General features: G+C 45.6%; 1 protein-coding gene across 1 annotated transcript in view; it reads left to right on the top strand.

Annotated features, from left to right (window-relative positions):
• Positions 1–23,156, top strand: part of chd6 (chromodomain helicase DNA binding protein 6) — a 210,252-nt gene that overhangs the window by 43,480 nt on the left and 143,616 nt on the right. Inside the window, 2 exon segments of the mRNA XM_038803834.1 lie at positions 4,569–5,110; positions 22,404–22,539. Coding sequence (XP_038659762.1) covers positions 4,569–5,110; positions 22,404–22,539 — 678 coding nt within the window.

The raw sequence follows: 23,156 nt of genomic DNA on the forward strand, positions 1-23,156 counted from the left end.
CCTGGGTCCTCAGTGCCTTGGGCAGCAGTGCTAGCCACCATGCCACCGCCCTCTCACATTATCTCCTAGTTTCCACTACCCTGTCAAGTTGTTTTAATCCCTGCCAAATAGTAATAACAAAACGCCCTGCAAGGAATTCAGTCCCATCTCTATCTAGGTGCAACCTGCCAAGCCCATCTCCCTGGAGCTGGTCTCAATGTCTCAGGAATCTAAAGCTCTCCCTCCTGCATCATATTTCCAGCAATGCATTCATCTCCTATCTGCCTATTTCCACACTTATTTACATACGGTACTGGGGGTAATCCAGAGATTGTTACTGTTGAGATCCTGCTTGCTAATTTCCTACCTGGCTTCCTAAATTCTGTCCCTCTTTCTCTCTATCTCTTTGGTGTCAATGTGGGCCACAATTGCTGGCTCTTTAAACCCCTGTCCCCCTTTGCAGCTGTACAGTGACATCCTTGACCCTGGCACCAGGGAGACAACACTATCCTGGTTTCACTTCTGTAGCCGCAGAAACATCCATCTAATTCCCTATTGGTCACTACTGTATTGCTCTTCCAGCCTATCTTGTTCCTTTGTAATAATAAACATTGGCAGTGAATGGTCTTGTTCGTTTTTTTGTGTTGACCCTTCTTGCAGAATGGAATTTTTCAAAAGATTTTATTCTTGAAAGATGTTGACTCAGCAGAAGCTGTGGACCATGGCTCAGAGTGCTTGGCGTGTGCTGTTTTGTGTCTAAATGAACGTTGCTTTCAAGTATTGTACATCATTTGAAGGTAGCATTCCAAAATTTGAGTCCCGCTCAGCTGTCAGGGTAGTTGTTATTTGCAGAACGATTCAATTTGTTGTTGAGTTGAGTGGGCAGAAACAGAACATAGGCTGTGGCATATTTCTGCTCAGCTGGAGGGCATGAGGAGGAGGAAGATGAAGAGAAAGACGGGGTGTTGCTTCTGGATGGTTGTTGGCACTTTCAGGCGGTCGATTGCAGGTGGCGTTGATGCGGTTTGTCGTCAGTTTGCCTCCAGATACGAGTATCCCAGTGCTAGGTTAGCTCCTTTCGAAGGAATTTTTGACTGATTCATCAATAATCTGCCCCCTTTCTAAAATAGAAAGGGAGAGATAATTGATAATCCAGTTAAATTTAAGAGTGGATAAAACATAAAATAGAAAAACATCTAGAAACAAAACATATTGTAAAGAGTAGTCAGCACAGGTTTCAGAAGGGAAGATCATGCTTGACCAATCTCATTCAAATACCAGTCAATGTCATTTACTGTTTTTTAAAAGGACTTCAATAAAATACAATATAGTTTCTGGAGGACAAGGATTCAAATGGATAGCAAGCTGGCTGCAAAGCAGATTAAGAGTTAAGGAATTATACTTTTGACTAACAAGTGGGAAGTGATATACCACAGGGATTAGTGCTGGGATCACTGTTCAGCATTTACAGAATGATTTTAACTTTGGAATTGAAGGTACAAAACTTGTGAATGACACTGGGGTGAGAGTAGATTTTACAGTACAGAACGAGGCCATTCGGCCCATTGAGTCTGCACCCGCCCTTGGAAAGAGCACCATACCTAAGCCCAAACCTCCACCCTATCCCCGTAACCCAGTAACCCTTAACCTTTTTGGACACTAAGTGCAATTGATCATGGCCAATCCACCTAACCTGCACATCTTTGGACTGTGGGAGGAAACCGGAGCACCCGGAGGAACCAACACAGACATGGGGAGAGCGTGCAGATTCCGCACAGACAGTGACCCAAGCCGGGAATCAAACTTGGGATCCGGGAGCTGTGAAGCAACAGTGTTAACCATTGTGCTACTGTGCCGTCCATAAGTAGTGTATTGGGGGGGGGGGGGGGGGGGGGGGGGAGTAAATTCTGAGGGGGACTACGGCAAAATACAAGACAACATTAGTAAACTTGCAGAATGGACATGTAATTAGCAAATGAATTTCAATGTGGATAAATGTGAGGTGGCACATGTTGGCAAGAAAAATAGGAAAGGCTGCCTAATCTTATTGGTGTCTAAATGGGTGGGATGAGCAGAGGAATCTTGGAGTACAGATGTACAAATCATTAAAATTGGCAATGTTGGGTATTAATGCCATTATAAAAAGCCCACAAAGTAGTGAGGTTAATTTAATAATAATAAAAAATACTTATTGTCACAAGTAGACTTCAACGAAGTTACTGTGAAAAGCTCCTAGTCACCACATTCCGGCGCCTGTTCGGGGAGGCTGGTGCGTGAATTGAATCTGCACTGCTGCCTTGTTCTGCATTACAAGCCAGCTATTTAGTCCACTGTGCTAACCCAGCCCTTTCTGGAGGGATAGAATTAAAAAGCAGAGAAGTTCTCTTAAACCTACACCAAACATTGGTCAGACCATAGCTAGTGCACAGGCCTGGCTACTATATTACAAAAAGAGCATCGAGGCAGTAGAAAAGATGAAAAAAGATTTGTAAGGATGATAACCAGAAGATAGAGGCTAAAGCTATCAGAAAAGACTGAACAGGTGGAGAATCTATTCCCTAGAAAAGAGAAGGGCTGAGGGAAGACCTGGTTGTGGTCTCCAAGTTTTTAAAAATAATCTTTATTGTCACAAGTAGGCTTACATCAACACTGCAATTAAGTTACTGTGAAAATCCCCTAGTCGCCACATTCCGGCACCTGTTCCAGGCGATATTATGAACTTGCTGTTAAATGGAGTGGTTGAGGGGAAGATGTATAAATACATGAGGGAGAATGGAATTGAATACTATGCTAATAGGGTGAGATGACAGGGGCAGGGGAGACTTGTGTGGAGCAGAAACACCAACATAGACCTGTTGGGCCATTGTCTGATCTGTGGTTAATCAATGACTTCTCATGGAAAGTCATGTATTTGAGCTGAGTTCTGTAAAAGTTTTGTAGCACCTGAGTGGTTTAGTTCTAGTTAATTACAACTAATCTGATTGTTTCTTGAGCTGAGAAATTGACCAGCACCGTTCCTGCACATCTCTTCCTTGTCCTGAACACGGGTCTCCGAGTTGCAGAATAACAAATAAACAGAACCTCGGCAAGAACGGTTTTCACCCTGCTTTAGATTGATTATCGATACTGGCCTGCTATTGCATGTCCTGTTATTATGGCAGATTTAGGCAGTTCCGATTAAGATAGAATGGTGCTATGAGCTTAGTGTGACCAGATCTCTGCTTGAGGTTCAGGGTGTTAAGGTACTTTTAACATTGCCACTGATTTTATTTTGTACGTTTGTTCACCGTACACGCTTACAATCATTCTCTTATTCCTGTATCAAATCATAAACCCATGAAAATTTAAGTCTATATTTTTGTCTGGAATAAGTCAGTGCCTTTAGCATCCTGAACATAAGCTCTATGCTGATGGCACTTTCTCACAAGCCACACTAAATGAAGGAAAATGTGAAAGCCAGACTGGGAAGACCCAATTTCCACACGTGGTCTTTGTTGAGTTAGACCAGAATTGGAGAAATCTTGGAGGGGCTGGTGGAGTCATGGAGATGTGAAAATAGGATGAATGTTTTTAAATCTGGTTCTCTGCCTAACCAGTGTCTCCAGAATAGGAAGGAAAAAGTTAGCAGGTCTGCAGTCTTCATTTATCATCCAATGAGTTCTACTGGAAATTGCATTTAGTCAGGATTGGGCTCCGCTATAATCCTCTTCCTTACCCTAATCTTCCCGGTCAAACAGCATGTTGGTGCTCACAATAATAATAATCTTTCGTGCCACAAGTAGGCTTACATTAACACTGCAATTAAGTTACTGTGCTATGCCCCTAGTCACCACACACCGGTGCCTGTTCAGGTATGCAGAGGGAGAATTCAGAATGTCCAATTCACCTAACAGCAGGTCTTCCTCGACTTGTGGGAGGAAACCGGAGCACCCGGAGGAAACCCACGCAGACACGGGGAGAATATGCAGACTCCGCATAGACAGTGACCCAGTCGGGAATCGAACCTGGGGCCCTGGCGCCATGAAGCAACAGTGCTAACCACTGTGCTACCGCATAAAATAACTTATTGGGCTAAAGTATTGGCTGGTCATTGGGCTCATGTCATTAATAATTCCTCAGCAAAGGAGAAAAGAATAGAAGCAAACAAAATGATATCCACACATTAAAATAAAACTTCAGTGCAATTCCTGTCGCAGTTTTCTGTCATATACTTGTCCACATTTTTCATGGAATCCGCTCATAAACTTGTCAAATTGAAGTTGTAATCCCATTTCTCAGTGGAGGTGCTTCAGTGTCACTAGTAATAGATGGGTGCCATTACAGTGCAATGTGTTTACATAGCCAGTTCCATTACAAACATAAAAGTAAGAATTTATAGTAGAAGTTAAAAATTGGCACATGAGGAGACTATTATGTCTGAATGCTGTTTTAGTTCTCCTCGACCTCTTGCTTCACTTCACCTGAAGATTGCACTTGGTGTTAATACCCAGTGGGCAACATTTAAGATTTAAAGTAATTAAGAATTTGATTGAATGCTTAAAGTTTATTTTTAAGTTGTGTTTTTTCAAAGAAATTTTGTTTGTTTGCAGCCTTCCACTTCAAAGGCATCCAAGAATCTGCTGACATTAGATGCCTCACCAGTTGATGGACACACAATACAGCTCTCGCACGCAAGCACCAAGGACCAGCCAAACCCCCTCAATCCAGCAAAAGCTCCAGAAACAGCTGGTCCCTTGGCCGAGACCAGCAGCAAGAATGATGCTAAAGGTGCACAGGCAAATGTGAGTGTGGACCAAACACTGCCCCTTACCAAGTTCGAGGATAGTGGCACTAAAGTTAAGAAAAAAAGGAAGAAAAAAGAACTGAAGGAGGAGACGAGTAGCGAAACAGCAGCCAGTGACAGTGCACCCAAACCAAAGAAGAAGAGGAAGGAACCTAAAGAGGGAAAAGGGGCTAAGGAGCCAAAAGGCTCTAAAGGACCCAAGGGCATCAGAGAAGCGAAGGATGCTAAAGGGGCCAAGGGGGCCAAAGAGCCGAAGGAGCTTAAGGCTGCCAAGGAACCCAAGCAAACTAAAGAGCCAAAATGTAAAACCAACACTACACCCAAAACCAAGGGCAGCAAGAAAACCAGGTATGGAGCTTTATTGTATGTGTGACTGTTCACTTTAAATATTCTTGATGCCGTTTTTAAATTCACTCACAGGGTATGGGAATTGCTGGCAAGGCCAGCATTTATTGTCCATTCCTCATTGTCCTTAAAGTAAGCATGAGGTGCTTTGTTGAACCACTGCAGTCCGAGTGATGTTGGTTCTCCCAGAGTTGTTGACTGTGGAGTTTCAGGATTACTGTATATTTCTGAGTCAGTGTGGTGTGTTTCATAGAGGGGAACTTTGAGGTGGAGGCGTCCCATGTGCCCGTGCCCCATAGGTGATGTGGGCTTCGGGTTTGAGAGAAGATGTTGAAAGGGCCTTGGTGAGAAGCTGCAGTGTTTCTTGTAGATGGTACATCTGCTGCCACTGTGTGTGCAGATGGTGGAGGGAGTGAATATTAGAGGTTGCGGATTGGTTGTCAATTAAGCGGGCTGCTTTAACCTGGATGGTTTTCAGCTTCGAGATTTTTTGGAGCTGCACTCTTCCAGATAGTAATCTAGCGTGACTTTGACCTATACCTTATAGATGGTGGACAGGCTTTGGCCAATAGGAGGTGAGTCACAAGGTACAGCACCCATTTGCTCTTGTAATCACAGTATTTATGAGGCTGGTCCAGTTAAGTTGATCATTGACTGGCACTTTTGCAGTATAAATTTAACTTGCCACTTATCAGTCAAGCCTAATGTTGTTCAGGTCTTCTTGCATGTGGCCACCGTATCTGAGGGGTTGCGAATGGGACTGAACACTGTGCAATCATCAATGGACATCCCCACTATATGGTGGGAATGTCATTAAAAGAGTTGAAAATGGTTGGGGTAGGATTCTGGCCCGAGGAATTGATGTTTGACTTCCAACCAACTGAAACCATCTTTCTTTATACTCGGTATTACTGCAGCCAGTGCAGAGTACCCCCAAACCTTCTTTATTTCAATTTTACTCGGACTCTTTGATGCCACAGTTGATGAAATGAAGTCATAGTCAGTCATAAGACATCGGAGCAGAGGTAGGTCATTCAGCCCATCGAGTCTGCCCCACCATTCGGCGCATCAAGTCCACACCGCCATTCATTGAGATCATGACTGATCTGATGTGATAATCCTCAACTCCACCTTCCTTGCTGTTTAAAAATCTGTCTATCTCGCCATTGAACATAACTACCCGGCCTCTACAGCTCTCTGTGGTAAATAATTCCACAGATTCACTACCCTCTGAGAGAAGAAATTCGTCCTCATCTCCGTCTCAAATGGGTGACCCTTAGTCTGAGATTATGCCCTCTGGTCTTAGAGTCTCTCACAATGGGAAACAACCTCTCAGCATCTGCCTTGTCAAGCCCCCTGAGAATCTGATATGTCTCAATAGGGTCGCCTCTCATTCTTCTAAACTCCAACCTACTCAACCTCCCTCACCTCAGCTCTGGAATTCAAGTCTCTTGTCTGTGTTTCAACCTAGGCTGTATTGAGGTCTGGAGCAAACTGATCGTGACAGAATGCAAGCTATGCATTTAGGGAGTAAGCTGTTTGATAGCATCGTCACTGAGAGTAAATTGGGTGGTGGTTCGCTAGATTGTCCTGATATATATAGACAGGACATACCTGGACAAATTTCCACTTAGTCTGTTAGATCCAGTGTTTTAACTGTACTGGAATTTGACTGGGAGTGTGACTAGTTCTGGGGTGCAAGTGTTCAGGAATACAGTTGGAAGGTTTTTAGCGCTCATTGCCTTTGTTGTGTCTGATGCACTTAGCTGTCCCTTGATGTCACATCGAGTGGATCAAATTTGTTGAAGATTGGTTTCTATGATGATGGACCTCAGGAAAAGGCGGAGATAGCTCAACCACTTTGCACTGCCAGCTAAAGATGATTATAAATGTTATAGCATTGTCTTTTAGACTCCCGTACTTGACTGGCATCATTGTAGATGAAGTTGAATTCATGGAGCTTTCTCCTCCAGTGCGTTGTTTAATTGTCCAACCATTCACCACATTCAACTAGGTTTTTCATTTGTGTTGATTCTCATCCCTGCAGGCTTGGCAGGTCTGGCAACTATCCTTCCCGTCATGGTCATAGTGGTGCTGGCAAAATGATGGCAAGCTGGTCTTTGGCTGGACATTAAAATCTGTCCTTGCTACCCTCAATGTTTCTTTCAAGTCGTGTTCAACATGGAGAAGTGCTGATTCATCAGCTGAGGGAGGCCTGAAGTTGGCAGCCAGCAGGAGATTTTTGCTCACGTTTGACTTGATGACATAAGATTTCTTGGACTCTGGAGTTAATATTAAGGACTGCCGGGGCCATAGCCTCCTGCCTGTCTACCACTGTCGCTACCTCTGGTGCGTCTGTTCTGGTGGTTGAACAGGACATACCCAGAGATGGTGATGGAGGAGTCTGGGGTATTAGCTGAAAGATATGACCATGTTGCTTGACTAGCCTGTGGGGCAGCTCTTCCCATTTTGACACAAGATCCGAGATGTTTGTGAGGAGGACTTTACAGAGTTGGTGGGCTTGCTGTGTTTTTGTCACGTGCTGACCTTGGCTGGTGCCGAGTGGTCAGTCCGGTTTTATTTCATTTTTATTTACTAACTAAATGTAAACACCCCAAAATGTTCTAATTGAATTTGAGCTCGTGTCTGTGCAGGGTTGGTAGTCTATTATTGTATAGTACCCGTGTAGTTATCATAATTCTTTGAAATATGTGCAAAATACTACAGATACTGGAGATCTGAAATAGAAACAAAGTTTTGGAAAAACTGAGCAGGTCTGGCAGCATCTGTGGAGCGAGAAACAGAATTGGGTTTTTTTTAGTCCAATATGACTGCTCAGGTTTTACAGCACTTTGTGATTTGATTTGATCTTAATTCGTTGTATGAGTTTAATTTGGTGTATTTTCCTGGAATAGTAAACTATTTGGTTCCAGCAAGGTTTCTCACTAAATCCTAAAGGGACTGATGTAAAATCCTGGACTGGATTCACTGATGAGCGGAAGCTTTGTTTAAAAGTGTCATTTGGAAAACCTGCTTTGGATTTCAGAATATATTTGTAATCCATGTTAACCTTTAAATTTGTGTGTTTTGTTAAGTTTGGGGGAGGGGGGGGGGGGGGGGGGGGGGAGGGAGAGAAGTAAAGGAGTATTGCATAAAATCCAATTTTTCCATATTTAATTTTTTTGTTGGAACTGATTAATGGTCCTGCGACCCTGTTTATCGTGTTTTATAATAAAAAGTAAAAGTTCCAGTCTGAGTCAGAGTTTCATTCAGGCATCTTCCTGTTCAGTTATATCAATTGAGACCGGATGGCACGGTGGCACCGTGGTTAGCATCGTTGCCTCACGTTCTGAGGACCTGGGTTCGATCCCGGCTCTGGGTCACTGTCTGTGTGGAATTTGTACATTCTCCCCGTGTCTGCGTGGGTCTCACACCCACAACCCAAAAAGATGTGCAGGTTAGGTGGATTGGCCACGCTAAATTGCATCTTAATTGGAATTTCAAAAAATCAATAATAATTGGGATCGTAACATCCTGATAGTTATAACTTCTCAGTCCTGGTATCATCGTTGCTTATCCTCTTTGCACCTCCTGTGGTGCCTCTATCGTTTTCATACTTTAGAAATGAGAAATTTGCAGAGTATTCAGTGCTACAGGGAAAAATTTCAAGAGTTTTTACCTCTTGCCATGTGAGCAGTTCTATAAGCACTGCCCTGGATGGGGTTTGTTTACTCAGTTGACAATGCTTCTTGCCTGAATGTAGCCAGTGATCATTGATAGCCTATTCATTAGCATTTAAAAAATTTGTTCATGGGACCTGGGCGTCGCAGGTTGGGCCAGCATTTATTTTCCATCCCTAATTACCCTTGAGGGGGCACAGTCAACCACGTTGCTGTGGGTCTGGGGTCACATGGAGGTAAATGGACATTAGTGAACCAGATGGGTTTTTACGGCAAGTGACAATGATTTCATGGTCATCATTTGACTTTTAATTCCAGATTTTTATTGAATTGAAATTTCACCATCTGCAGTGGCGAGATTTGAACCTGAGTCCGGAGTACATTACTCTGGTTTACTAGTGCAGCGATAATGCCACTACACCACCGCCTCCCCTGGTGAGCAGGAGTGTTGCAGTTAAGTCACACTCCAATCTCACCAAGTATACCCAGCAGCTGGACAATGGAAATGCTGACATGGCTCTGTTTTAATTCCTTTTCTTTCAATTCACTGAGGCCAACTGTAGAATCTTCACTGCCACACAACAGGTTTATTCAATCCATATAGCCATGGAGGATGCTTCCTCTGAAACTTTATTATCCCTCATGTTCTGAGGTGCTGACTTTTACTTGCTGGGTTGTAGTGACACTGGTAAGGCTGTGTTATCTTGTACAAGTATGTCATTACTTGGCACTTCTGTGTGTTACCCTCATGTTTGTTAACCCATGTGAATAAGGGTTTGATACAGGCTGTCATGGATTATTTCTTTTTTTTAAATTCATTCATGGGATGTGGGCGTCCCTGGCAAGTCCAGCATTTATTGCCAATTCCTAATGAGTGGCACAATGGCACAGTGGCTAGCACTGCTACCTTACAGTGCCAGAGGCCCGGGTTCAATTACGACCTTGGGTGACTGTGTGGAGTTTGCGCTTTCTCCCCGTGCCTGCGTGGGTTTCCTCCGGGTGCTCCGGTTTCCTCCCACAGTCCAAAGATGTGCAGCTTAGGTGGACTAACCATGCAAATGATTCCTCGCCATTCACCTGAGGAAGGAGCTGCGCTCCGAAAGCTCGTGTTTGAATCAAACCTGTTGGACTTTAACCTGGTGTTGTAAGACTTCTTACTGTGCTCACCCCAGTCCAACGCCGGCATCTCCACATCATTAAGATTAAACAGGTTGTGAGAGGGGTTATGGGGATAGACCAGGGAAGTGGGCCCACGTGGGGTGCTCTTTCAGAGGCTCGGTGCAGACTCGATGAACCAAAGGGCCTCCTTCTGCACCACAGGAATTTTATGTTCTAATTGCCCTTGAACTGAGTGGCATACTTGACCATTTCAGAGGGCAGTTAATCAAACACATTGCTGTGGCTCTGGAATGACACTTTGGCCAGACTGGGTAAGGATGGCAGATTTCCTTCCCTGAAAGGCATTAGTGAACCAGTTGGGTTTTCACGACAATTGACAATGGTTTCCTGGTCCTTTATTTGAGGCCTTTCATTCTGGAGTTTTATTGAATTCAAATCCCACCACCTGGTGGGGTTCGAGCCCTGGTCTCCAGAGCATTATGTTAGGTTTCTGAATTACTCGTCCAGTGACCATTCCATTATACCACTGCCTCCACTCAGAGTGAAGAGGGGCTGGGTTCCCTGGCTGCTATCGGAAATGGCTGTTTTCCAGGAGCTTAGATGATGAGAATGATTAAACAAGAATGGAGCAAAGTGAATGATTTTACATTTCTCCGTACTGAACTTTGCCTGTTACCTATCTGCATACTCCACGAACTTGTCTTTTTGCAGTTCTACACTGTCTCGTCACAGTCCACATTCCTTCCAAGTTATGTATCATCTGCAAATTAAAATTGTTCCTTATGCATTAAGATCTAGATCATTAATATATATCAGCGAAAGCAGGAGCCCAATATCGACCCCTGGGGAACTCCACTACATACCTTCCTCCAGCCGAAAAATATCCATTAACCATTATCCGCTGTTTCCTATTACTCAGCCAGTTCTATATCCATGTTCCCACTGACTTTTATTCCATGAGCTATAACTTTTCTCACAGGTTTGTTGTGTGGCACTGTATAGAATGCCTTTTTGAAGTCCATGTACACCACATCAACAGCATTACTCTCACTAACTCTCTTTATTACGTCTTCAAAAAACGTCAAGTTAGTTAAACTCGACTTCCCCTTTAGAAATCCATGCTGGCCCTTCCTAATCAGCCCACATTTTTTCCACATGATTATTAATTCTATCCCAAACAATTGTTTCAAGAAGCTTCCTCAACACCCCATGGGATCCAGAGTGCAGGATTTGCTTTGTTTTCTTTCTTCCCCACCTCCCCTCTGCCTCAACATTAAGAACGTTTTGTGACTCAGCTTGATGGACAAATATGCCGTTCTGAACGATTCTGAGCGAGCTCCTCTCAGTCATGAATGTCAACGCTGTTGTGTTTGAAGTCGAGCTTCAGAGTGCCTTTGGAACATTTTCTTTGTCCTCCCCAGGAATATACGAAATAGGATCTGCCTGCTCTCCTGCCTGCCTGCTCTGCAGAATCCAAAAACCCATCAACGCCAGCCTGAAATATTTTCCGTGATGGAGCATCCACAACCCTCTGGGGCAAAGAATACCAAAGTTTCACAACCCTTTTGAGTGAAGAAATTTCTCCTCATCACTTCCCAAAATGATCGGCCCTTATCCTGGGAATGTGCCCCCTCATTCTAAATTTCCCAGCTGGGGTAACAACGTCTTAATATCTACAATAGGCTGCTCGGATTAAGGGGAACCTGTAGATGTGGTATAATTGGATTTCCAAAAGGCATTGATAAGGCGCCACATCAAAGCCAAGGGAATGTAATGTAATGGGGAACAGATGAGCACGGATAAAGGATTGGTTAGCTAAGAGCAAGCAGAGATTAGGGATAAATGGGTCTCTGTTGGGTTGGCACAGGGATCTGTGCTGGGGCCTCCGCTAGTTACAATCTATGTCAATGAAGGGACTAAATGTTTTGTAGCTAAATTTGACACCAAGATAGGTAAGAAAGTAAGTTGCGACTCTGCGGCACTGTCCCGGTGCTGGCGCTCCCTCTGTACTGCCGCTGCGACGCTCCCTCTGCGCTGCCGCTGCGACGCTCCCTCTGCACTGCCGCTGCGACGCTCCCTCTGCGCTGCCGCTGCGACGCTCCCTCTGCGCTGCTCCCTCTGTACTGCCGCTGCGCTGCTCCCTCTGCGCTGCCGCTGCGCTGCTCCCTCTGCGCTGCCGCTGCGACGCTCCCTCTGCGCTGCCGCTGCGACGCTCCCTCTGCGCTGCCGCTGCGCTGCTCCCTCTGCGCTGCCGCTGCGACGCTCCCTCTGCGCTGCCGCTGCGCTGCTCCCTCTGTACTGCCGCTGCGACGCTCCCTCTGCGCTGCCGCTGCGACGCTCCCTCTGCGCTGCCGCTGCGACGCTCCCTCTGCGCTGCCGCTGCGACGCTCCCTCTGCGCTGCCGCTGCGACGCTCCCTCTGCGCTGCCGCTGCGACGCTCCCTCTGCGCTGCCGCTGCGCTGCTCCCTCTGCGCTGCCGCTGCGCTGCTCCCTCTGCGCTGCCGCTGCGCCGCTCCCTCTGTGCTGCCGCTGCGACGCTCCCTCTGTGCTGCCGCTGCGGCGCTCCCTCTGCGCTGCCGCTGCGACGCCCCTTCTGCGCTGCCGCTGCGGCTCTCCCTCAGCGCTGCCGCTGCGGCTCTCCCTCTGCGCTGCTGCTGCGACGCCCCTTCTGCGCTGCCGCTGCGGCTCTCCCTCTGCGCTGCCGCTGCGGCGCATCGTCTGCGCTGCCGCTGTGCTGCGGTGCTCCCGCTGGGTTGCTCCCCCTTGACTATGGTTGATTTGCTTTTGGCAGTGTCTGACCTGATGCTGGGTTAGCTAAACGCAGCTGCCACTCTCAATGATGTTGCTGAATCCATATTCAAGAAGAAGTTGGCCAAGGTTGCTGATTCCTATCCAGCAGCCATTTTGCTCTTGTTAATTGTATGTGACATTTGCGGTATGTTGACACTTACCACTGGCATTTTTGGGCTGTTCATTGGATATCAAGTTAAATTTGCAGGCAAGCTCATCTTCCTTTTACTGCTGTTAAATTCATATAGAAGTCATTTTGGGATCGCTGATGGGATTGAAAAACTACTCGTTTGCATTTATTGCCCATCCCTAATTGTCCTTGAGGGGCAGTTAAGAGTCAATCACATTGCTGTGGGTCTGGAGTAACATGTAGGCCAGACCAGGTAAGGACGGCAGATTTCCTTCCCTAAAGGACATTAGTGAATCAGATGGGTTTTTACAACAATTGATAATGGTTCCATGGTCACTATTAGACATTTAATTCCAGATATTTATAGAATTCAAATTTCACCATCTGCTGTGGTGGGATTCGTCCCCAGAGAATTATCCTGGGTCTCTGGATTGCCCGTCCAGTGATATTACCACCACTACACCATCTCCCCAATTTTGAAAGCTATTGAACTGTAAAATGAAATGGAAAGATCTGGGAATTTGCTGTTTAAAGGCTGTTTCGCTGATGGCCAGCAATCATCACTAGTGTAATAAAAGAATCTGTGCAATTTGCAATAGGTATGAGAAAGGATGGCAAGGATGGATTTGTCGGGTAACTAATGGCTTTAGAACATAGAACAGTACAGCACAGAGCAGGCCCTTCGGCCCTCGATGTTGTGCCGAGCATTGTCCGAAACCAAGGTCAAGCTATCCCACTCCCTGTCATTCTGGTGTGCTCCATGTGCCTATCTAGTGTGAGAGCAACCCTACTCGTGTGAATGCAGTGTGTGGTGATGTTCAGTCTAACCTCCATGATTGGTTTACAGAGTCAATAGTGTTTAATTGAACACTTCCACTGTGCTTTGCCACCACATGATTGTCCCCTGCTCCGTATGCAGGAAATTATTAGTTTGTGTTTGGATGGAGTACTGGTGGCTGGTTATTTGAGAAGTTGGATCTCTGGATATATGCTCACACGAGATTGAGCTCTCTCTGGTTACTGTCTACATTCCTCACATTCTAGCAAGCCAGCAAAGAAAGGGGCTATGATTGTATTATAGGCTGGTTTTCCTAAACCCATGTTATGGCTACAGGTCCTTGATTTCAATTTGATTCACGTGCCTTTCAAGTCTCAAACTGCTTTGCATCTAATGCAATGTAATCCCTGTTATAAAGTAGGGAAACGGTGGCCAATTATGCACAGCAAGCTCCCCCTACCAGGAGTGAGTTAAATGTTTTAATCTATTTTTCTGGTGTTGTTTGAGAGAGAGATACCGGCCTACGGCATTAAAAATAGATCATTTTGCATTCACCTGAGCTGACAGACAGGGCCTTAGTTTAATGTTGCATCTGAAAGATGTACTTTCAACAGCACAGCAGTCCCTCGCTTTGCAATGTGTATGAATTTTTGGAGTGGAGCTTGAACCCGTGACCATCTGACTCAGAGGTGAGAGAAAGATATTTCCTTCCTGCCCAACAGAACGGTCAAGAAAATGACTGGCATAATAATACTCTCAATCAATGTTCCCTTTAATTCTCTGAAGTGTCATATGCACTTGAAACATCAACTCTGATTCTCTCAGCTCCAGATGTGCCGCGTTTTCCAACCTTTTCAGGGTTTATCCCATTTCCAGAATCTGCAGTATTTTGCTTTTGTTCCTTTTTTCATAGAATTTAATCCTCTTTGCTGTACTTGGCTGGCTTTTGACACTGCTCGGCCTCGCAGTTGCACATGGATCTTAAAGGGAACATTGGTTGTGTGTGGTCTGTTTGTTCTGGTGCGGTATGTCCTGGATTGTGGCATAATCTGACACAGGATACAGGGAACATTGATCACAGTCATAATAATGATCTTTATTATTGTCACAAGCAATGATGTTACTGTGAAAAGCCTCTCGTCGCCATATTACGGCGCCTGTTTGGCCTCACAGAGGGAGAATTAAGAATGTCCAATTCACCTAACAGCGCGCCTTTCGAGACTTGTGGGAGGAAACCCACGGAGACACAGGGAGAACGTACAGACTCCGCACAGACAGTGACCCAAGCTGGGAATTGAACCTGGGACCCTGGAGCTGTGAAGAAACAGCGCTAACCACTGTGCTACTGTGCCATGCCTTTCAGCCAGCATTCGGACTCCTAAATGGCCAGCTTGCCCCATTGGCGCAGTTCACATACAGGAGTGCCACTGGAAATCCTCAACATTTAGCCAATCAAAACCTTTCAAGACTCCATCATCACAACCTCAGGAGTTGCAGGAGTCCCTATAGGAAGCTCTTCAGGTGAATTAACTCCAGTTGCAAAAATAATATTTTTCCATCATCCAAATGTCAGACATGGGTTATTTGCTGCCAATTCCACAGGACTTGGCTCCTTTTGTATCAGAATAGAGCACAGTACAAACAGCAAGGTGGCTGGTAGAACTGAAAGCAGAATGGGGGTTAAGGGAATTATTCAGATGGGCAAAAATGGCATTCCACACAGATCACGAATGACTTTTATGCAGAATATCTATGGTAAAGACTTTGGTTCAGAAATTGAAGTGTGTCCATTTTCTGTCAATACCTGCTTGAGGTATTCATGGTAATTGCTGAGGAAATCTGACAAAATGTAAGGCAATATTGATTAACTTGTAGATTGTGCTTGTAATTGGCAAATTAATTTCAATTTAGTTAAGTAGGAGATGGCATGTTTGGTTAGAATATGGTGGCCACGTGTTTGGATAAACGTCTAAATCACAGAATTATTACGGTGCAGAAGGGGGCCAATTGGCTCATCGTGTCTGCACTAGCTCTCCAATCGAGCATCATAGACTTAGTGCCATTCCCCTGCATTTTCCCCGTACCCCTGCACATTGTTTCTATTGAAATAATCATGTAATGTCCTCCTGAATGCTTTGATTGAACTTGCCTCCACCACACTTCCAGGCACTGCATTCCAGACCCAAACCACTCGCTTTGTGAAGAAGTATTTTCTCACAGCGCATTTGCAAATCACTTGAAATCTGTGGCCTCTTGTTCTCAATCCTTTTACAAGCAGAAAGAGTGTCTCCCCTCGTGGGGTAGAGGAGCAAAGGGTTCGGTAAACCATTCTCTGAAGTGGCTTCGCAAACCACCCTGTTGCATCAAACTGGTTGAGAGGCTGGTTTAGCACAGGGCTAAATAGCTGGCTTTTAAATCAGATCAAGGCAGGCCAGCAGCACGGTTCAATTCCCGTACTAGCCTCCCCGAACAGGCGCCGGAATGTGGCAACTAGGGGCTTTTCACAGTAACTTCATTTGAAGCTTACTTGTGACAATAAGCGATTTTCATTTCATTTTTCATTTCAACTGTGTATGCAGCTGCTCCTGATGGATGTTCCCATCACTTTCTCACACAGACTAGAGATGGGACAGACAGACCAGCCAACCTGAGAATGAATTAAAAAAACACAACTCTCCTAATGATGCATTTCACAGCAGCATCAGGCTTGGGCTGGCAAGCTACATCCTGATGCACCGTTGACCTGTAGTTCAAATGGAACAACCAGTAGCAGCAGTGTGTCCCACCTAAATGATGCACTGCAGCAACTCACCAAGGGCCCTTTTGCAGCACTTTCCATACCTGTGACCTGTATCACCTATTTAAAATGCAGAATAAACGGCTGTCATCTCTGGTAGGACCCCACAGTTGCTCCCTCGTGGTGTACTTCAGTTTCTCAAGATATACAAATTCCATAAGATTTGATTTGATTTATTATTGTCACATGTATTAGTATACAGTGAAAAGTATTGTTTCTTGCATGCTGTACAAGCAATGCATACCGTACATAGGGAAGGAAGGAGAGACTGCAGAATATAATGTTACAGTTATAGCAAGGTGTAGAGAAAAGATCAACTTAATACGAGGCAGATCCATTCAAAAGTCTGATGGCAGTAGGGAAGAAGCTGTTCTTGAGTCGGTTGGTACGTGACCTCAAACTTTGGTATCTTTTTCCTGACGGGAGAAGGTGGAAGAGAGTATGTCCGGGGGTGTGTGGGGTCCTTAATTATGCTGGGTGCCTTTCCAATACAGTGGGAATTATAGACAGAGTCAATGGATGGGAGGCTGGTTTGCGTGATGGACTGGGCTACATTCACAACCATTTGTAGTTTCCTGCGGTCTTGGGTAGAGCAGGCTCCATACCAAGCTGTGATACAACCAGAAAGAATGCTTTCTATGGTGCATCTGTAGAAGTTGGTGAGAGTCGTAGCTGACATGCCAAATTTCCTCAGTCTTCTGAGAAAGTAGAGTCGTTGGTGGGCTTTCTTAACTATAGTGTCGGCATGGGGGGACCAAGACAGGCTGTTGGTGATCTGTATACCTAAAAACGTGAAGCTATCGACCCTTTCTACTTCGTTCCCCTTGATGTAGACAGGGGCATGTTCTCCACTACACGTCCTGAAGCCGGTGATAATCTCCTTCATTTTGTTGACATTGAGGGAGAGATTATTGTCGTCGTACCAGTTCACCAGATTCTCAATCTGATTCCTATGCTCTGTCTTGTCATTGTTTGAGATCCGACCCACTACGGTGGTGTCATCTGCAAATTTGAAAATCGAGTTGGAGGGGAATTTGGCCACACAGTCATAGGTGTATAAGGAGTATAGTTGGGGGCTGAGGACACAGCCTTGTGGGGGCACCGGTGTTGAGGATGATCGTGGAGGCGGTGTTGTTGCCTGTCTTTACTGATTGTGATCCCCCACCTCCAGCCATACTGAGGCACCGGGTGGAGAAGCTGACTTCCACCCCAGCAGCACCCGCCTTCGAGCAATCAGCGAGGTGAAGGAAAGGACATCTACCCCCAGTCTGCAGCTCTGGAAGGTCCAGCGCCCCAAATATGGTCCCTAAGGGACAGAACTTCAGTTCAATTTGTAGAATTGCTGCTGGTGCTAAAGAAGGAGGCCCAGAACCCCACGAGCTTAGGACAAGACCAGTGCAGATGATTGTCCGGGCCCTTCCCACACCCACCCTCCACACCTGCAAATAACCTCATCCTGGATTTGGTCAAATGGGCCCTATGCACAACCTTCAACTGTATCAAAACTAACCTCGCATAAGACAATGTTGTATTCATCCTATGCAGAGCCTCGCACCATCCTCCAGCTCTGACCCCAACTCTTCCTCCCACTTAGCCCTCACCCCCTCCACAGACACTGCCTCTTCCACCATAAATCCCTGACATGCTCTCCTCCTCTGCCCTTGTAAGTGACAAACCCCTCTCCAACAATGAGGAAGAAGGCACCACAGAATGTTGGGAAGACCTTTTTTGCAAAGTTGTGAACTTGTAGGTACCTAAAAAGATCCGGTTGCGAGAGCCCAAATTTCCCTGACAACTCGATGATCGCAAGTCACCCCTCTACTTTTCACTGTACCTCGGTACACGTGACAATAAACAAATCCAATCCAATCCAATCTAAAATCAAACCCTCATCCCTTCAATTCCCATCCCATAAACCTAGCACCCAGCCTCGCCGGCTCAAACAAATGGTTGCATAGATTGACACCAACTTCGACACCACCCACAGTTTAATGTGCTGCTAAAATATCAACACCTTCCTCGAATTATATTACAATTCTTTTGTTGGGCCCAAATCCTGGAACTGCCTTCCAAACAGCACTGTGGGTGTACGTACATCACATAGGTTGCTGCAGTTCAAGAAGGCGGATCACCGCCACCTTCTCCAGGGTGGCACGGTAGCACAGTGGTTAGCACAGTGGCTTCATAGCTCTAGGGTCCCAGGTTCGATTCCCGGCTTTGGTCACTGTCTGTGTGGAGTCTGCATGTTCTCCCATGTCTGCATGGGTTTCCTCCGGGTGCTCCGGTTTCCTCCCACAGTCCAAAGATGTGCAGGTTAGGTGGATTGGCCATGAAAAATGAAATGAAAATCACTTATTGTCACGAGTAGGCTTCAATGAAGTTACTGTGAAAAGCCCCTAGTCGCCACATTCCGGCGCCTGTCCGGGGGGGGCTGATACGGGAATCGAACCGTGCTGCTGGCCTGCTTGGTCTGCTTTAAAAGCCAGCGATTTAGCCTGGTGAGCTAAATCAATTGCCCTTGGTGTCCATGGGTTGGATGGGGTATTGGGGATAGGGATGCAGGTGTAGACTTAGGTAGGGTGATCTTATCACAGGCCGGTGCAGCCTCAATGGGCTGAATGGCCGCTTTATGTACTGTAAATTCTATGATCTATGACAGTTAGGGATGGACAGTAAATGCTGACCGAGCAGAAATCAATATCTGTGATTGAATAAAAATCATATTAATCCAGGTAGAAAACCAGAGATTGTTTATTTTGTAATCAGCTTACCTGTGATTCCACAATGCTTTGCCATCACCTACAGGGCTCTGGTTAGCAGTGTGATGGAATACTTGCCACTTGCCTAGTTGTGTTCATCTGCATCAGCACTTTAGAGATTCAGCATCGTCCAGGATAAAGTGTTCCCTTGGTTAGTGCCCCTCCCTCAGTGTTTACTCCCTCTTCCACCAGTGCAACAAGGCTGAGGCTGCAGTATGTAGTACAGCAACTTGTCACGATTACCTCAACAGCCCCTTCCTGTGTCTAGCAGGACAGGAACAACAATATCATTACCTGCAAGTTCCCCTCCTAGTCACACGCCATCCTGACTTGGAACTATATCATCATTCCTTCATTGTTGCTCGCTCAAAATCCTGGAGCACCCTTCCTTATAGTACAATGGGGAGTATTTTCACCACACAGGATACGGTAGTTGGAAAATTTGGTCACTATCTTCAGAGGATAATTAGGGATGGGCAATAAATGCCAGTCTTGCCACTGATGCCTGCATGCCAAGAGTTTTTGTTTATTTAAATTGCCAGTTTCAATGTCTCCTGTTTGGCTTTAGGCCGGAAATGTCTCCGATTTTGTCTTCTGTCAGTCTTGTTGTCAACCCTGATGGTGAAAGATGAAGTGGATGCTATGAATGAAAGAAAAAAGGCTTTCACATTTCTAGGCCCATGGGATATGGAGGATAAAAGGAGACCCATTTCTGATTGCTGTTTTAGGGCATGGTATGTTCACTAAGTTTGGGGTGCTTAGCCAGGAGACACTGCACAGAGTATGTTGTCCTATCACACTCAGCAGTAATTTTGGTAAGCCTTGCCCTATTTCATTGGATGTACAATGTGGGACTGTGCCAAAGGTGTAGTGATTGGGAAAGAAGACTAGAAAAATACGGAAGTATTTAAATGACGTGTTCAACTCTGATGCACTGTAGGAGGCCATGAGTTTTGATTTCCTGGACAATGAGTTGGAGTAAGGATGTTCTAATCATACTACTGACTCTTGTAGTTGGTCAACTGAATCCCTCAGCAGGGTTAGCTTTTCATAATTTAATTCAACTTTTAAGTTTTATATATAGCACACCCTGAAACAGATTCTAAACACTCGACTGCCCTCAGGTACTTTGCCAAAGAGACCAGCCCCTGTGTGTAAGTCTTGACTACCAAGTGCTGATGAACTATAAATTACAGCAACGGCCTATGCTAGTGTTTATACTCCACGTGACTCCAGTTCCGGCCTGATTTCATTCACTCCACCATTTATGGCCACACATTCAGCTACCTAGGCCCTAATGAAAGAGAAAATGCTGGAAAATCACAGCAGGTCTGGCAGCATCTGTAGGGAGAGAAAAGAGCTAACATTTTGAGTCCAGTGACTCATTGTCAAAGCTAACAGACAGAGAAAGTGGGAAATATTTATACTGTCGAGTGAGAATGAAAGATGAGTCATAGCCACAGAAACCCAGGGAAACCGGGTACTAATGGCCACAGATACCAAGGGGAATGAGTGCTAATGGCAGTCCCCAGAGAGAACAAAAGATGTGAAAGGTCAAACAGCAGGGAAACGAACATCAGAGGGTAAACTGTGGATGTGGGGTGAGGGGAAGGGGGAAGCAAAGAGGAGAAAAGTGAAAGAAAGGTGGATAAGATTGTTGGGGGGGGGGGGGGAATTAAATATATATTACGAAAGAACGAAATGGTAAAATGCGGGATGAAAACAAATGGATCAAGGTGGGGTAGAGCTGATCATCTGAAGTTGTTGAATTCGATGTTCAGGCCGGAACATCGTTGTTCCTCCAGTTTGTGTTCAGCTTCACTGGAACATTGCAGCAGGCCAAGAACAGGCATGTGAGCAGGGTCTTTGGTTAAAATGGCAAGTAACGGGAAGGTCAGTGTCCTGAATGCGCACAGACCGAAGATGCTCAGCAAAATGATCACCCAGTCTGTGTTTGGTCTCTCCGATATAGAGGAGACCACATTGGGAGCAGCGAATGCAGTAAACCAAATGGGAAGAGATGCAAGTGAAACGCTGCTTAACCTGAAATGAATGTTTTGGGCCTGGGATGTTAAGCATGGAAGAGGTAAAGGGGCAGGTGTTACACCTTCTGTGATTGCATGGGAAGGTGCCATGGTTGATAGAAGAGGTACTGGGTATGGTGGAGGAGTGGACTAGATTGTCCCGGAGGGAATGGTCTCTGCGGAATGCTGACCCTAATCTCTGGTGTTCACCCCCCAAACATTGCTCTCTTCCTTTAGGATGTTGCATAAAACCTAACTTCTTGAACAAGCTTTTGGTCACCTGGCATAATATTTCTTTGTGTGACTTGGTGTAAGATTTTGACTGTGGAGCATTTTGCCCTGCTAAATGTGCTACATCAATGCAGTTATTATTGACATGGACTGAAACCGAAGCATTTTAACCCACAGAATCATGGATTGATGGAGTACAGAAGGAAACTGTTCGATATGCTGGCTATTTGAAAGAGGCTAGAATAATATGACTGAACCTGGACTGATAATTTGTGATTCTGGAGCTGTAATGCATGAGTTTAACACAAGATACCGACATCATGCAGTAATTGCCCTGAGCCCTAGTTTGGTTCATTGGTTGTTCAAGTAAATACTGTGGCTACAAGAACAGGTCAGAGGGTGGGAATTCTGTGGAGAGTAACATACCTCCTGACTCTCCAAAGCTTGTCCACAAGGCACAAGTCAGCAGTGTGATGGAATACTCTCCACTTGCCTGGATGAGTACAGCAGCTTGATACCATCCAGAATAAAGCACCCTGTTTGACTGGCACCCTGTCCACCAGCTTCAACATTCACTCCCTCCACCATTGATGCACAGTGGCAGCAGCGTGTACCGTCTACAAAACACACTGCAGCATCTCACCAGGTTTCCTTCAATAACACCATCGGAACACTATCACCTTCAGGTTCCCCTCCAAGTTGCACACCACCCTGACTTGGAACTTTATAGCTGTCCCTTCAATGTCACTGGGTCAAAAAACTCCCCCCCACACTGTGGGTGCACCTACACCATTTGGCCTGCAGCAGTTCAAGAAGGCAGCTCACCACCACCTTCTCGAGGGCAATTTGGGAGGGGCAACAAATGTTCCCTAACCAGCGTGAAAGAATAAGTTGTAAAAAGATAAATTGTCTTAAATTGTATACTTATTAAAAAATGTGAAAAGAAAAATAATTTTGTTAAAGTTTTCTAAAAATTATTTTTATGTAGCAAAGAGCAAGGCCCCACACCAACTGAAAAGAAGAAGAAAGGCAAAAGGAAAAATGGCGTTCCGGGGGAGAATTCCGAACAGGAGCAGTTAGCAGCAAAGGCAACACAGGCTGCAGAGGAGCTAACGGATGCACAGGTAAAGCTGGTTATTTCAGCCAACTCCCAGATACCCATCACCAGAATTGTCCAAGTGAATCGTGAGAGGTTCCTGGGCTCGGATGAAGTCAGGAGAGGCCATAAATAGAAGTCATTCAAAACTTTCATCCAGTCGGAGTTTGAGAAACTTGAAATCATAGAATCATAGAATTTACAGTGCAGAAGGAGGCCATTTGGACCATCGAATCTGCACTGGCTCTTGGAAAGAGCACCCTACCCAAGCCCACACCTCCACCCTATCCCCATAACCCAGTAACCCCACCCAACACTAAGGGCAATTTTGGACACTAAGGGCAATTTATCACGGCTAATCCACCTAACCTGCACTTCTTTGGACTGTGGGAGGAAACCCGAGCACCCGGTGGAAACCCACGCAGACACGGGGAGGATGTGCAGACTCGGCACAGACAGTGACCCAAGCCGGGAATCAAACCTGGGACCCTGGAGCTGTGAAGCAACTGTGATAACCACTGTGCTACCAATGTAACAGGAAAGGGTGGGAATTGATAGGTGTAGACATTAAAAAGAATGTGGTAATTGCATTGCCCAGAATGATACTGGACAACTCGGTGATAATGGAGCCCACAGGTCAGGGAC

The sequence above is a fragment of the Scyliorhinus canicula genome, chromosome 7 (assembly GCF_902713615.1).
Source record: "Scyliorhinus canicula chromosome 7, sScyCan1.1, whole genome shotgun sequence".
Classification (NCBI taxonomy): Eukaryota; Metazoa; Chordata; class Chondrichthyes; order Carcharhiniformes; family Scyliorhinidae; genus Scyliorhinus; species Scyliorhinus canicula.